Source organism: Orcinus orca, chromosome 10 (genome assembly GCF_937001465.1).
Source record: "Orcinus orca chromosome 10, mOrcOrc1.1, whole genome shotgun sequence".
Lineage (NCBI taxonomy): Eukaryota > Metazoa > Chordata > Mammalia > Artiodactyla > Delphinidae > Orcinus > Orcinus orca.
The window spans coordinates 37474152-37489964 of NC_064568.1; the positions used below are offsets into that span (position 1 = coordinate 37474152).

General features: G+C 41.2%; 1 protein-coding gene across 12 annotated transcripts in view; it reads right to left on the bottom strand.

The window, feature by feature from the left end:
• The window catches only part of DOCK3 (dedicator of cytokinesis 3), a 413180-nt gene extending 397845 nt beyond the window's left edge, over positions 1 to 15335 (bottom strand). For 8 of the 12 annotated variants that reach the window (XM_033424479.2, XM_033424476.2, XM_033424475.2 and 5 more), the window contains exon 1: positions 14945 to 15334. In XM_033424479.2, coding sequence (XP_033280370.1) covers positions 14945 to 14981 — 37 coding nt within the window. In that variant the 5' untranslated portion in view covers positions 14982 to 15334. Of the gene's footprint in view, positions 1 to 14944 lie in introns of all 12 variants that reach the window. The other 4 variants (XM_049693774.1, XM_033424481.2, XM_049693776.1 and 1 more) reach the window with 1 other exon arrangement.
• Positions 15336 to 15813: the final 478 nt, after the last annotated feature.

Genomic DNA, 15813 nt, shown 5'->3' on the forward strand with positions numbered 1-15813 from the left:
AACCAACGTATGGACACCAAGGGAGGAAAGTGGGGGGCAGGGGGTGGTGGTGGGATGAAATGGGAGATTGCGATTGACATATATACACTAATATGTGTAAAACAGACAACTAATAAAACGCTGCTGTATAACAAATAAATAAATAAAGTTCAAAAAAAAAAATACTGAGAAGAAGAAGAGATAAAATGCCCAGATACATACTTTTACAGATACAAACAAACACACAGTCTGGGCATGAACAAGTAGTAGCTTGTGTTAAGTGAAATGAAAACTAACCTTGTTAAGAAAAAAAGAAAAAAATATGAAAAATCTACAGCAAGCATCATACTCAGTGTGAAAGACTGAAAGCTTTTCCTCTAAGATCAGGAACAAGACGAAAATGACTGCTTTTGCCTTTTCAACATAGTGCTAGAAGTTTTAGCCAGAGTAGTAATTGGGCAAGAAAAAGAAACAAAAGGCATCCAAATATGAAAGGAAGAAATAAAATGATCTTTCTTTGCAGATGACATGATCTTATATGTAGAAAACCTTAAAGAATGCAGTCAAAAAAACAATAACAACAAAATGTTAGGGCTAACAGATGAACTCAGCAGTTGCACGATATAAAATTAACATGCAAAAATACATTAACAATGAACAATACAAAAACAAAATTAAGAAAACAATTCCAAGGACTTTCCTGGTGGTGCAGTAGTTAAGAATCCGCCTGCCAATGCAGGGGACACGGGTGATCCCTAATCCAGGAAGATTCCGCATGCTGCAGAGCAACTAAGCCTGTGTGCCAGAACTACTGAGTCTGCGCTCTAGAGCCCGCGAGCCACAACTACTGAGCTCTCGCGCCACAACTACTGAAGCCCGCTCACTCTAGGGCCCACATGCTGCAACTACTGAAGCCCACGCGCCCAGAGCCATGCTCCACAAGAGAAGCCACCGCAACGAGAAGCCCACACACTGCAATGAAGAGTAGCCCCCGCTTGCCGCAACCAGAGAAAGCCCATGTGCAGCAACAAAGACCCAACGCAGCCAAAAATAATAATAATAATAATAGTAAATAAAGACAACCTAAGTAAATGTAAAGCATCTGTGATCACTGACTGGAAGAATTAATATTGTTAATATGACAATACTACCTAAAGCAATCTACAAATTCATTGCAATTCCTGTCAAAATCCCAATGGCACTTTTTGTAGAAATAGAAAAATTCTTCCTAAAATTCATATGGAATCTCAAGGGATCCCAAAGAGGCAAAACAAACTTGAAAAAGAAGAACAAAGTGGGAGTACTCACACTTCCTGATTTCAAAACGTGCTACAAAGGCACAGAAAACTGTGGTACTGGCATAAAGACAGACATATCAGCATAAAGACAGAGGCCCAAAAAAAAACGTCAAATATATGGCCAAATGATTTTCAAACCAAGGTGCTAAGACCATTCAATGGGAAAGACAGACTTCTCAACAAACAATGCTGAAAAAACTAGACATCCATATACAAAAGAATGAAGCTGGACCCTTACCTTATGCCATATGCAAAAATTAACTCAAAATGGATCAAAGGTCTAAATGTAAAAGCTATAAAACTCTTAGAAGGAAACATGGGGGAAAGCCTCATGATGGATTTGACCATGATTTCTTGAATATGACACCAAAAGCACAAATGACAAAAGAAAACATAAATTAGACTGTGTCAAAATTTAAAACTTCTGTACATCAAAAGACACTATAACAGAGTGAGAAGGCAAACCATGAAATGGGAGAAAACATCTCTAAACCATGTATCTGTTAAGGAATTAATATCCAGAATATATAAAGAGCTACAAACTAACAACCGCAACAAAAATCTATTTTAAAATGGGCAAAGTACTTGAATAGACATTTCTCCAAAACCAACACATAAATGGCCAATAAGCACATGAAAAGACGCTCAACATCACTAATTATTAGGAAAAATGCAAATCAAAACCGCAATGAGGGACTTCCCCGGTGGCGCAGTGGTTAGGAATCCACCTGACGGTGCGGGGGACACAGGTTCAAGCCCTGGTCCAGGAAGATCCCACATGTCACGGAGCAACTAGGCCCGTGCACCACAACTACTGAGCCTGTGCTCTAGAGCCCGTGAGCCACAACAACTGAGCCCACATGCCACAGCTACTGAAGCCCATGCACCTAGAGCCCGTGCTCCGCAGCAAGAGAAGCCACCGCAATGAGAAGCCCGCACACCAAAAGTAAGAGTAGCCCCCGCTCACTGCAACTAGAGAAAGTCAGCATTCAGCAACGAAGACCCAATGCAGCCAAATAGAAATAAATAAATAAATAAATAAATAAAAATTTTTAAAGACCACAATGAAATACCACTTCACACCCATTTGGATGGCCATTTATAGAAACATTTTTTTAAAAGACAGAAAATCACAAGTATTAGCAAGGATGTAAAGAGACTGGAATCCTCGTGCATTGCTGATGGCAAAGTAAAATGGTGCAGGCACTACAGAAAACAGCGTGGTGGTTCCCCAAAAAACTAAACATAGAATTACCAAATGGTAAGCAATTCCACTCCTAGGTATATATCCAAAGGATTTAAAACGGAGTCAAACAGAAACTTGGATGCCAAATGTTCATTATAGTATTATTCACAATATCTACCAAAAGGTAGAAACAACCCAAGTGTCCATCAACAAAGAACGGGTAAACAAAATGTGGTACATACATAAAATGGAATATTTCTCCAACGAAAATATACAGATAGCCAATAAGCACATGAAAAGATGCTCAACATCACTAATCACTAGGGAAATTCAAATCAAAACCACAGTGAGATACCACTTCACACCCATTAGGATGGCTATTATCAAAAAATAAGAAGTGCTGGACTTCCCTGGCAGTCCAATGGTTAAGACTCCATGCTTCCAATGCAGGGGGCATGTGTTCGATCCCTGGTCAGGGAACTAAGATCCCACATGCCACGCAGTGTGGCCAAAAAATAAAATAAGAATTGTTGGCAAGGATGTGGGACTCTCACGAGTTGTTGGTGGTAATGTAAAATTGTACAACTGGTGTGGAAAATAAGTGATTTCTCTAAAAGTTAAACATGAATTACCATTTGATCCAGCAATTCCAATGCTAGGTATACACCCAAGAGATCCGAAAATAGGGACTCTAACAGATACTTGCACACTAATATTCATAGCAGCTTAATTCATAAGAGCCAAAAGGTGGAAACTACCTAAGTGTACAACAACAGATGAATGTATAAATAAATGTGATATATACTCACACAATGGGATATTATTCAGACATAAAAAGGAATGAAATTTTGATGCCTGCTACAACATGCACGAACCCTGAAAATGTTATGCTAAGTAAAATAAGCTGAATACAAAAAGACAAATGTTGTATGATTCCATTTACATGAGGTATCTAGAATAATCAAATTCACAGAGACAGAAAGTAGAATAGAGGTTACCTGGAGCTACAGGGAGGGGTATAGAGTTTTTGTTTGGGATGATAAAAAGAGCTCTGGAAATAAATAGTAGTGATAGTTATACAACAATTTGAATGTATTTAATGCCACTAAATTGTACACTTAATCTGGGTAAATTGTAAATATCAGGGTGAAGAATTAACCAATTAAAACAGTTCATTACTCTACATAACTAACACAGAAACCTGCTATGGTTTCTGAGAAAGCAAATCAATAAAAACAATGAGTTCTTTGTGGGACAACCACAGTCTCATTACCTACAATCATACACCATTGTCTTATCAGAGCTTAAATATTTCAGTATGTTTAAATGTATCAAAAGTTTTTCTTTTCAAACAGTTCCTTCCCTCCATCCATAATGGTCCAAGCACCCCTAAGTGTTTCTTCCCTTTCCCATACCAAAAAGCAAAACAAATCCCCCTCCCCCTTCCTGGCTTTCTTCATGATAACAAGATGGCTGCAGCAGTACCAGACGTCATACCTACATGCAGCCACCCAGAGGGGAAACTGCTCTGCATGGAGCAAATCTGCATTAGGCTCTATCACTCCCAGAGCACTGCCTCTGTTCCAAAGCCAGGCATTCCTACAGAGCCCAGCCCTGGCCATGAGTCAGAAAGTTCTTTTAACACATCTAAGTTTTTCAAAAAGGCACTGAATTTCACTCCAATAGAAAGGAAAGGAGCCACTTAAGTTTTTCATAAAGTTGATTACCCCAGTTTCCCTTGAACAAGTTCAGTTCGGCTCTAGCTTGAAAAGGTATGGCTGGGGAAAGAAGCAAACAGCAAAGAGTGGCTGGCAAACAGGAAAAGGAAATGAATGACACTGGAAGTAGCTACAGAGAACAGAAATGTACAGAGATAGAAAGAATACCAAAACAAAACAAAAATACCATTTCAAGTCACTGATAGCAAGTCGAAGAGTCTCACATATCCCCCCTCCCCGACCACCACCACCACCACCAAATTCCCAGACAGCATCACAGCCAGATGAGAAAGGGAGCAAACAAACAAGAGAACCACTAACTGGAATTAGTGATCTTCCCAGGGATTTCAGTGAGGAAGCAAACAAGTATCACTGTATCAAAGTCATAATCACTTATTTCTATTAATGATATCAAATAGTCAGAAAGTTCAATTAAACAAATGATGCCCAAGAAGTTGAAATGGTAGTACAGGATACTTTATTTTTGTAATGCCTGAGAATTTATCCCTCTTAAGCATGTATCAAGTTTGAAATTTTTGAAGATGCAAATTTGTGGAGAAAATAATGCCCTATACTGACAAGGGTGCAGAGAAACAAGTACCCTCACTGTCCTGGCAATAGTTAATTTCTAATGACCAACTGCTCAGAAGTAGGAGATTAGGTAAATTATAGTACCTAATATAGTACCTAATGGAACAGCAATCATTAAAACAATGACATTCCAGACATAAGAAAATGTTCATAGTATAGCAGATTTAAAATAAAAGACTGTTGGGACTTCCCTGGTGGTCCAGTGGTTAATACTCCATGCTTCCACTGCAAGGAGCGTGGTTTTGATCCCTGGTCAGGGAACTAAGATCCCACATGCTGCATGGTCAATAAATAAATTACTTGAGTTTTAAAAATAAAATAAAATACTGAATGACAATATAAACAGTACAGTCCTAAATTTATTTTAAATGCCTGCATCAGAAAAAAAGACTGGAAAGATATGCCAGTGTGTTGAGATGGGTTATGTCTGGGTAACAAAAATAAGATATCACCCTTAGTTTCTTTTTTGTGTATTTTTCTATAGTTACTTACATGTCTATAATGAATGTATATCTTATGTAATCAGAGGGGAAATGTTACACAGAAAAAGCTCAGATGTATTCAACATATTGAATTCACCACAGGGAAGAATGGAACATGTTATCTTTTACTATAAACAAAGTCCAACAAAAAAATATTTTCTTGGTGCTTTTAAAGGTTTAACCTTGAGTTCTATGGAAAAGTCACTCATCCAAAACACGGCTTCCCCAAAGGTGTCAAACGAAAGAGGTATTGCTGGGGTAAATTCAAGCGGCATCCCAATTACCTGCTGCAAATTTCCTGAATCACTGTTGTGATAACTGTGAAACTCTAGGTGAGATTCATACTGGAATCCTAAGGCTCCCACCCAAAATCAGTCATCTCAACTCAGCCACAGGCAGTAAACCTTCCTAACAGACTCAAGAAAGAGAAACGCTGAGGAAAAAAAAGTGTATTCATGATGTCACAGATTTCTAACAACTAAATATTATTAGACTTACAGACTGCTTTTTAAAATACTATCGGGGGACTTCCCAGGTGGTCCAGTGGTTAAGACTTCGCGATCCCAACGCAGGGGGCCCAGGTTCAATCCCTGGTCAGGGAAGTAAGATCCCACATGCTGCAACTAAATCCACGTGCTGCAACGAGAGAAGCCCGTGAGCCGCAACGAAGGCCCAGTGCAGCCAAAATAAATAAATAAATAAATTTTAAAAAATAAAATACTATCAGGATTAACAAAGCAAAATAAAACTTTCATTAGGTTGGACTCCTAATTAAGCATTTATTGATCCCTCACTATGTGCTAGGTCCTGGGGTTACAAACACAAAGACAAAATTCCTTGTCCTGGAGAAGCTCAATCCCCTGAGGCAAAGACATGCAATTAAGCATGACCTAAAGGGATAAGTGCCATACTAGAGGTTGGTACCAACTGCTGTAGGAGCAAGAAGCAATGCTTATTATTGGGCAGAGCTGGGGAAGGCATCAAAGAGAAGATGACATTTCAGCTTTTTAAGGTGGCATTCCCCAGGCAGAGAAAGGTAGTCATTGCATTCCTGTCATATTATAACAACCAAGCAAAGCGACAAAGGTAGGAGGGTTTTAGGCTTGTCTGGAAAAGGGTGAGTTGTCCAGCATATCTAAAGTGTAGAGAATGTGGAAAGAACATCAGAAACAAAACTCAAGAAAATTTTCGTGCCACCCGTCCTCCTATACATGAAGATGAAAATGGATTTCAGATCTTTTTAATGCTAATATTCCTTTATCACTCCCCACACTTAAAAGTAAGGCCACACAGACTTTAGCAGCAACCTTCCTCCTTGGCCATAGACCACAGTCTGGCCAGGAACACATCCTAACCCCAAACACTATCAGGTTCACAAAGGTGGCACAGCTGGCACTGTCATGAAGCATTCAGTAAGTCATCCTGATAATTTGCATTCAAAACACAACATAACAAAATCTACTCCTTTATAAACTGGACACTTCCCTCAAACTATTCTGTTCAACATTTTTACCAGCCACTTGGAAAAGGACAGAAGACAGGTTTATCAAACTGTGTAGGTGAAACTTCAAGGAAAAGATGATATGTGGGAAGACAAACTCAAGCTACAAAAAAGACTTGAAAGGGCTTCCCTGGTGCTGCAGTGGTTGAGAGTCCGCCTGCCGATGCAGGGGACACAGGTTCGTGCCCCGGTCCGGGAAGATCCCACATGCCACGGAGCGGCTGGGCACATGAGCCATGGCCGCTGAGCCTGCGCGTCCGGAGCCTGTGCTCCGCAACGGGAGAGGCCACAACAGTGAGAGGCCCACGTACCACAAAAAAAAAAAAAAAAAAAAACTTGACAAGTTGTACTAATGAGCCAAATACTGAGAGCCCAACCCCATTTAAGACCAACAGTGGCAAGCCAAATATGCTCCCCCTCAATGAAATGTAATGAAAATAAATGTAAAATCTTTTTAAAATGAAACTAAAATTTTACATTTATGTTTATTATCAATAGCACACATTCAGGACGGAGATCTAGCTTTACTTCAGTTAATATGCAGTAAAATCTAGAGTTTAGCTGTTATAAAACCAGTATGAGTAATTAGTGTGAAATGGCAGCTCAAAAGCCTCCGAATATCAGGCTTTATACCACATTAACAAAAAACGTCCAACTCAATGCTAAAATACATGTATAAAACCTTCTATATGCCTGGTACTGAGTTATGTCTGTCAAGAACACAAAGATACAGCTGACCCTTGAACAACACAGGTTTGAACTGTGCAGGTCCATTTATACACAATTCTTTTCAATAAATGTATACAGTACCTGTGTTTTCATGTTACAGATCTTTAAATTAATTAAGTGTGGGGAAAAGTTTGCATTTAATTAGAGATCACAATATGTGGAACCAAAAGAACTAGGGTTTGAGTTCTGATTCCATCCAAACTGTTTCAGCTTCCTGCCCTTGGGTGAGTCATTTTATCATCTCTTTTGTTTTTGAGGCAGAAATAGCGGAACACAGATTTTTGACTGTGTGAGGGGTTGGCGCTCCAACCCCTGCATTGTTCAAGGGTCAACTGTAAATATGGCACAATCCCTACTTTTTAGGAGTTTATAGCCTAAATCAGAGTTAACCATGGGTCAAAAAATCAATTGCGCTGCCACCAATATTTTTTGATGAAATAGAAATGAATAGAAACATCAGAGTACACTCTACAAAATACTATACCATGAAACTTTTAACTTTTTCATGTGTGTGTATAGTAGAAACATACACACATAAGAGATAATAATTTTTTTTTTTTTTTTTTTTTTTTTTTTTTTGCGGTACGCGGGCCTCTCACTGCCGTGACCTCTCCCGTTGCGGAGCACAGGCTCCGGATGCGCAGGCTCAGCGGCCATGGCTCACAGGCCCAGCCGCTCCACGGCATGTGGGATCTTCCTGGACCAGGGCACGAACCCGTGTCCCCTGCATCGGCAGGCGGACTCTCAACCACTGCGCCACCAGGGAAGCCCGAGATAATAATTTTAATTGTATTTCTTATTGTAGATCGTAGTCAAAAGTTGGAAGGACATTAACCTAATGGAAGAGGATAGAATAAATATACCACTGTAAGATATAAAGTATCATAGAATAAAATCTATCTGGCTGGAAAAAGAAAGGGGTATGCTCAAGGTAGAAAAAGATTTACAAAGATAGTAATACATGATAGAAGCCTTAACAGATAGGAAAGAATCTGAGAGATGAAGATGGGGTGGGGGGAGGCACCCCACATAGAAAGAATATGAACAGAGACATGATGCAGCAAATAACAAGAAGTGTTTAATAGATGGCAAACAGTCCTGGCACACAGCAGCACTGGTATAATTAAGTCCAGACAGAAGGACTTGGGGAAAGTTCAGTTTGGCTAAAGTGTAAAATACAAGCAAGTCAACAGATGAAGGTGAAAAAGCAAATTTGAGCCATAACATGCAAGTGCTGGGCACACAGTAAACACTTAATGAATGTTAGCTATTCCACTGGTCTTACTTAGCTCTGGAGCCTTAAACCATATTATCTCTAAGATCCCTTACAATACTAAAATTTTATGAATTACTGAAGGGCTATGATGGAAGTTATTTATATGTAAACACAGAACACAAACTTATAAGAAATTACAAGGAGTCTATTCAACAAGGAAGAATGTTCTCATCACAGCTGTCTAACAATAAAATGGGCTGTCTCAAAACGTGGTGAGGGCACTGTCACTACATGTATTTGAAGAAAGGTCAAAGTATGATACTAAGTCTGTAATATAAAGTTCTGCATTTGGGCTTCCCTGGTGGCGCAGTGGTTAAGAGTCCGCCTGCTGATGCAGGAGACACAGGTTCATGCCCCGGTCCGGGAAGATCCCACATGCCGCAGAGTGGCTAGGCCCGTGAGCCATGGCTACTGGGCCTGCGCGTCCGGAGCCTGTGCTCTACAACGGGAGAGGCCACAACAGTGAGAGGCCCGTGAACCGCAAAAAAAAAAAAAAAAAAAAAAAAGTTCTGCATTTATCATACATTAATTCTTCCATCAATTTTTGTTCTCATTCATCAATCAACAAGAGCTCATGAATGAGTTCTAAAGAGAGAGGGAGAAACAGATGGAAGCAAGAGGTTGAGATTTTACTCCATTGTAGATAAGTAGAAAAACAGGAAGTTTCTGAATGACATTTCCCAACATAGTAATTATCCTTACTAGAGTATCCTAATGTGTGATATAGCAAGTCAACTGCAGTTACTTGGGCCACAGCTAAAATAATTTGGCAACGTACTTATAAAAAAAATTTTAAAGTTCCCAGAACCTTTATGTGGAAAAAAATCTTTCTTTTCTATACAAAATCTATCAAGAGAGGGTATACAAGAGTCTTTAGAGCAAAACATAATAAACAGGTTTGTTCATTATGGTAAAAGTACAACATTGGAATAAAGCCCTAATATAGCATATCCAATAATGCTTACACATTGGGAATAAATTCAGATCATTCTTATCTTCAAGAATAAAGACATAAGAATTCAAAAAAAAATCATAATACAAACTATTAAAAATTGAAATTCAGCACCAATGTAAAAGTATGGTATGAATATAAAGCACTTCCAACCTCAATGACCATTCTTTTGAGACATCATGCTTCAGAATGTGTCTAAAAATGATAGAAAATGGTGTCATGTTTAAAATTAAGCTTTATGTTTCTAAAGCATATTCTCTCATAACACTGCATGATAAAATTAACCATAACATTTGAATAGTCTATAGAATATTGTTGCATATTGACTTCCCTGTTAAAATATTGATCATTTCCTGCTGATTATTTCCTGCTTACTTTACAGAATGGCAGATCAAAACAAAGCCATCTTGGTTTAAGAAGGCACTCAATAAATGTTTGCTGATATCAACTTCTTTCTTCCCTACTAACAATGTCTTTAAAAGAGGGCAACAGTACCCAACATACTCCTCAAGGCTGTTAAAAACCTGCCTTATGAATTGTCATGCCTTGAATCTGTACTCATCAGCAATGCAAATCATATATTCAGAAGCAGAACGATAAATACTATGTAGTCTTATAAAAATGCTTAATATAGAAATAAAATTCCTTAAATATCCAATTTAAATTTGAAGTCTGTTAAAAAGGCCTTATTTTTTGAGCCAGAGACATACACTGCCGACAAATTCTTTTCAGAGGCAACATGGTGTAATGAAAGCAGCTGTGGATTAGAATAGAATCCCAAAGTCCTAGGTTGAAATCTCAAATCAGCACTTAGTTGGCTTAAGTATCTTAGATCAGTCACTTAATTTCTTTCAGTTAAAGTTTCTTTGTCATCGGTTTAAAAAAAAAAAAAAAAAGCTTTACGGTGTAAAGCTCAAGCAGAATCATGATGTGGAAGTTCCCTGTAAACACTAAACCCCTGATCATAAAATATCAAGCACATCCTCACTTTTCAGGGCAAAATAAAGTCCTGGGTTTATGACATCTTCTCTACCCCTAGTGGATGCCTTTACCTCTGAGAGATAAAGATACAGGGCCTTTTCCAAGGCTTCAAAGGCTGGGATTTCCTTACAGAGCAAGTAACTAAGGAGCCCACTGCCCTCGCACTATTTCACTGAGTTGTAGCCCATTTACCTACAGATTTAGTGAAATTTTGTGAACACTGGTTCTTTCAGATGTGGTTTCATGGACCTATTCCCTTCCCACCTTCACATGCCTCTGCACCACAGGATCATTAGAAGTTAAATTTCTTTTAAGGATTCAGGGCTTTTTTTAAGTGTTGTTTGGGGTTTTTTTCCTATCTGGGGAAAATCAAGCAGAAGGAAATCAGGTAAAAGTAAGGCAGAAAATATGCATTGTTTTTAAATTAGAAAAAAATAAATATGACATTACAAAACTAAAATAGAAGGTAATCTGGTTGGTAATGAAGAAATTTTTTCATGGTCTGCTAAGTGGGGATTAAAAAAGAATAAGCAATAAATGCTCTGAATTATTACAAAATTTACCTCAGGACAGCAGAATAAACAAGACGACATTATGAAGCAGCTTTCACTGCTAAGATGCCAAACTAACACACATGTACTCAAATCTCTGCTGCTATTCTACTCAAGGAATTTAATTTACAAACTCTTGTTTCATTTGTTGGTGGTGTTTACTGCTGCTGCTGTTAGAGGATGGGAAAAGTATTTTCTTGGTCTTCAGTTTCTGTATTTGGTAGTTTGGGTTCAGTCAATATGGGAAAAGACAGATGTTTCACAAAAATGGTTGGATTTTTCTCACCTAATTCACTCTAGAATAGGAAGCTTCTTGAAAAGGTAAAATAAAGAATGGTAAGATGACGGACTTTCCAAGAATTTATGGCAACAGAAAGAAAAGCAGAGAATCTCTAAGAGGAAGAGACATAAGGAGTCAGAACACAGGCTAAAAGGGTTCAGTAAAGAACAGCTCCTTGTGATACTAGAGAAGGACAGTAAGAGAGTCAAGTATATGGCAAAATATTGCCCATTGCCAAGAAGAAAATTAAGGGAAACTCTGAGATCAAATTTCATCATCTGTGTAACGAAGATAACATTAAGACTGCTCTGGGGATCTACATGGTATACCATAAGTGAGAATCCCCAGCACACTGACTGGTCCATCATTGATCTTCAAAAAAGGGTAGTTTCCTCCCCTTCCTCTAAACTCAATCACAGAATATTACAATGGAAAGGGAAGCTCAGATATTGCCTAGTCCTAAGCAAATAAATCAAATAATTTGAAAGTGTTATAACCTGTACAGAATTTTTATATCATAAATTTTAAAGGCATTAAGATATTACTACATGATCTCAAAAACCTTACCAATGTCAAATACAGATGAACAGTTGCACTGGGAAAAACTCCTTTGCACTGCTGCAACAGGGGACTCCTTCCCTCACCAACATCCAAGCAATTTATACAAATTGGTGAGGAAAAGATATGTTTTCCCTCCTTGCTGTAAGGATTATGGGTTAGCAAGCAGAGATAGAAATCTGTGCTCCATGCTGCTCATAAAAATCAAAGTTGAAATCTAAAACATTTTCTCATAGGAATAATGATAATGTTTAGATTTTCTTTTTTTTATTTTTTTATTTATTTATTTATTTTATCTTTGGCTGTGTTGGGTCTTCGTTGCTGCGTGTGGGCTTTTCTCTAGTTGCAGCGAGTGGGGGCTATTCTTCATTGCAGTGCACAGGCTTCTCATTGCAGTGGCTTCTCTTGTTGTGGAACACAGGCTCTAGGCGTGCAGGCTTCAGTAGTTGTGGTACACGGGCTCAGCAGTTGTGGCTCACGGGCTCTAGAGCGCAGGCTCAGTAGTTGTGGCGCACGGGCTTAGTTGCTCTGTGGCATGTGGGATCTTCCCAGACCAGGGCTCGAACCCGTGTCCCCTGCATTGGCAGGCGGATTCTTAACCACTGCACCACCAGAGAAGTCCAATGTTTCGATTTTCAAGCTAACAATTAAACAATGCAGCTAACATACCAGTTTTAACTATTTTTCTCATTGTAAGTACAATATTTAGGCTCTTTATAGACTGAACTGGCTTTTATGAAAAGGCCTAGGAGTGTAACCCTGAAATGCTTATGGAAAAAACATATTCTGAGTGTGAACAATCTACACAAGAACTTTTAGACCATAGCTGAGGAAGGGATAGTAGAAGAAAGCTGTGAGAGAAGATGATAGAGACTTTCTTTGTTTGGCAGAAAGGGCAAATAAATTACACTAAATCACAGCTGCTCATGTCTTCAGAATAACTGTCTCTCTCATTTAACAAGCATTTAAGTCCTACCCTGTGCCCAATGCTGTACCCCTCCACAGGAAAAAATTTTTGTAAAGCTAAACTCACAGTCCAAGGAATGCAAAATTTTCCTTCCATCTTCCTGAGTAAATCACACACCAAATCCTAGTGCTTTGAGATTCACATATGCCTATCTTGATTACCCTGCATTGCCTCCATTTCAGAACCAACACACCTGAGGAAATGCCTAGTGTTGTTATTACTCTAACTACTGTACTAAGGGGAAAAGAAGAAATTAACATTTATTAAGCATTTGGTATGCTCTCATTTGATTTTCACAACCCTGTAGGTAAATATTATCCCCAATTTACACATTAAGAAAATGATGTTAAATAACTTGCCCACAACACCAGTAAAGAGAAGCCAGGACTCAGAAATCTGCCAATTCCACTACTCAGAGGTTCCGACCCAGCAGGAAAGAAATTATGACTTAGGTGCCACTGGACAGTTGACCACTTTCACATCAGTTATTTGTTATTCTAGTTAAGCAGGTCTGAGAGCAAGTTACAGAAAAGATAAACCATCAACTCTTCACATCACAAAATGTATTTAGTATTTAGGGAATGCTCTAAGAGAAAGGCTAAAATGTTCCCAGAGGTGAATCCTAGCTCTTCACATCATTTCCCAATCCCATTTCAACAGAGACTCTAGCACTAGGGCTCTTTTTATCACTTCCATCCTAGCCTATATCATTATGCCCTTAGAGCGTAGCTAATTAAAAACTTGAGAAAGTTACCTTTCAAAACAAGATTTTCTACCAGCACAGATCTCTCTGCAGGTCCTTAAATTTAAATACATTCAGTTTCCACATAATTTGCCTGATGGTATTCCTAAACGTTTGTTACCACTGACAGTTTAAAAGTTATTTTGTAGTGAACTGTGAACTAAACCTTGATTGAGCTGCAGTAAACATGGGAAACAAAAGTCTATGTTTAGACAGATTTCCCCATCTAAAATTTTCCATTAAAACTTAGGCAGAAAAAAAAACTGTACACTCATTTTTCTATCTGTTTTTAACTGAATGACAGGTGACTTACAATAATGCAGTGTGGCTGAACTCCTCTCTCATGTAATCGCCACAAAACACTAACACTATAAAAGTAAAACTAATATTCAATCCCTTAAATTATTGAATACGCCTTTTAAAGAAGTTGAGTATTATAAAAATTATTTAGCTTCTGGAGTTTAACACTTGTAACAGATAAAAAGAGGATTCTAAGAGGAATAATGGTCTCATCTAAAAACAGGTTCGTTTGTTTCTTAACAAAACCGTGACTGTAATATACACTAAACATTGGGACATGTGCAAAAACACTTCCTATTTTAAGTAATAATTATTTATAATATTGAAGGCAAAACAAACTAAAACGGATCAAACATTTCCAGTCAAATGTCTGCAAAATTCTGAACTGGGAAAATGATGTCAACGTATTTTATCCCTTTTTTTTCTAAGGCTCCACTCCAAAAATAGTCATCGGGCTCATCAACTCAGGTGCAGAAACTCACTAAAATTGAGGTTTGAGAAAGGAGAAAACAGGTTCCCAGAATCTGGCTTCTTGGGTGAAACTGCCCTATGCCCCACACCAAAAACCTCGGGGAGCCGCTGGGGCCCTGCCCACCCCTCCCTCCGGCCGCACCTGACGAGGCCGCGCTGCCAGCGCCCCCTGCCGCCCTCCCCGCGCCCAGGGACCCGCTCCCACCCCCGCGCCTCGCGCCCGCGCCGCCCCCACCCCGCGCACACCCCGCGTCGAGGCCGCGCAGCCTGCGGGCAGCGCCGGGAGGCGCGCGGGCGCGAATTGAGGCGGGGCCGGCACGAGGCCGAAAGCAAGGGCGCGTCCCCCGAACGCCCGCCGCGGCCAGGCCGGAGCCTCACCTACCTACGCCGTATTTCTCTTCCTCCGTGGGGGTCCACATGGCCGGGCCGGGCGCGACCCCGCGGGCGCGGCGGCGGCCGGGCGACAGCGCGGCGGGGACGGCCGCGGGCCCGGCTGTGGCGCACCGCTAGGCGAGGCGGGGGCGGTCAGGCGGCGCAGGGCAGTGGGCGGCGCATCCCTCACAGGCCGTCCGGGATGCGACCGCCGCCACGCCCGGACCGCCAGGTTCCGCGGGCGCCCCAGCAAACCCGATCAGCGCGGGCGAGGGTTTGCCACCTGTCAGTCCCTGGCGTTCTCACGCCACCGCTCGTTCCTCACAGCTCCGCTGCTCGGCTCCCGGCGCCGCCGCGATTCGGCTCGCCTCAGCGGGCTCGCAGGACGCCCGCGCATGCGCCACTTCCCGGCGCGGGGGCTCGCACTGCCCGGGCTCGCGCCGCCCGAGCCCGCGCGCGAGCCCACGTGTCGCCGCCGCCGCGCGGCAGCGGAGGGAAATCAGCGAGAGGCGGTTGAATGGCCCCGCCGGGGTCAGGACTGGCTCTTAGGCCCAAGGCCCCGGGCGGCAGCAAGTGCTGGAGGAGGCGGGGCTGGGCAGGTGGGAGGCCCTCGGACCCCCTGGGCTTCGGCGTCCAGTGCCTCCTGCCAGGCACGCCGAGATCCCCGCGAGATCCGCCGGTCGGAGAGGGGAGAGCAGGGAAAGGAGGGAAGGATACCGTTTTAAGACCCATCCAGGTGTCATCCACGGCGCTGTCACGACCCCATCCCTGGAAAGGCCCCAGGAGCCACCCTCCGCAGCGCCCGGGCCCGCAGGGTGGGGTCGCCGCAGGAGAACCAAGTGGGGCATACTCGTGCCCCTCGCTCTTAGGTCTCTGGGA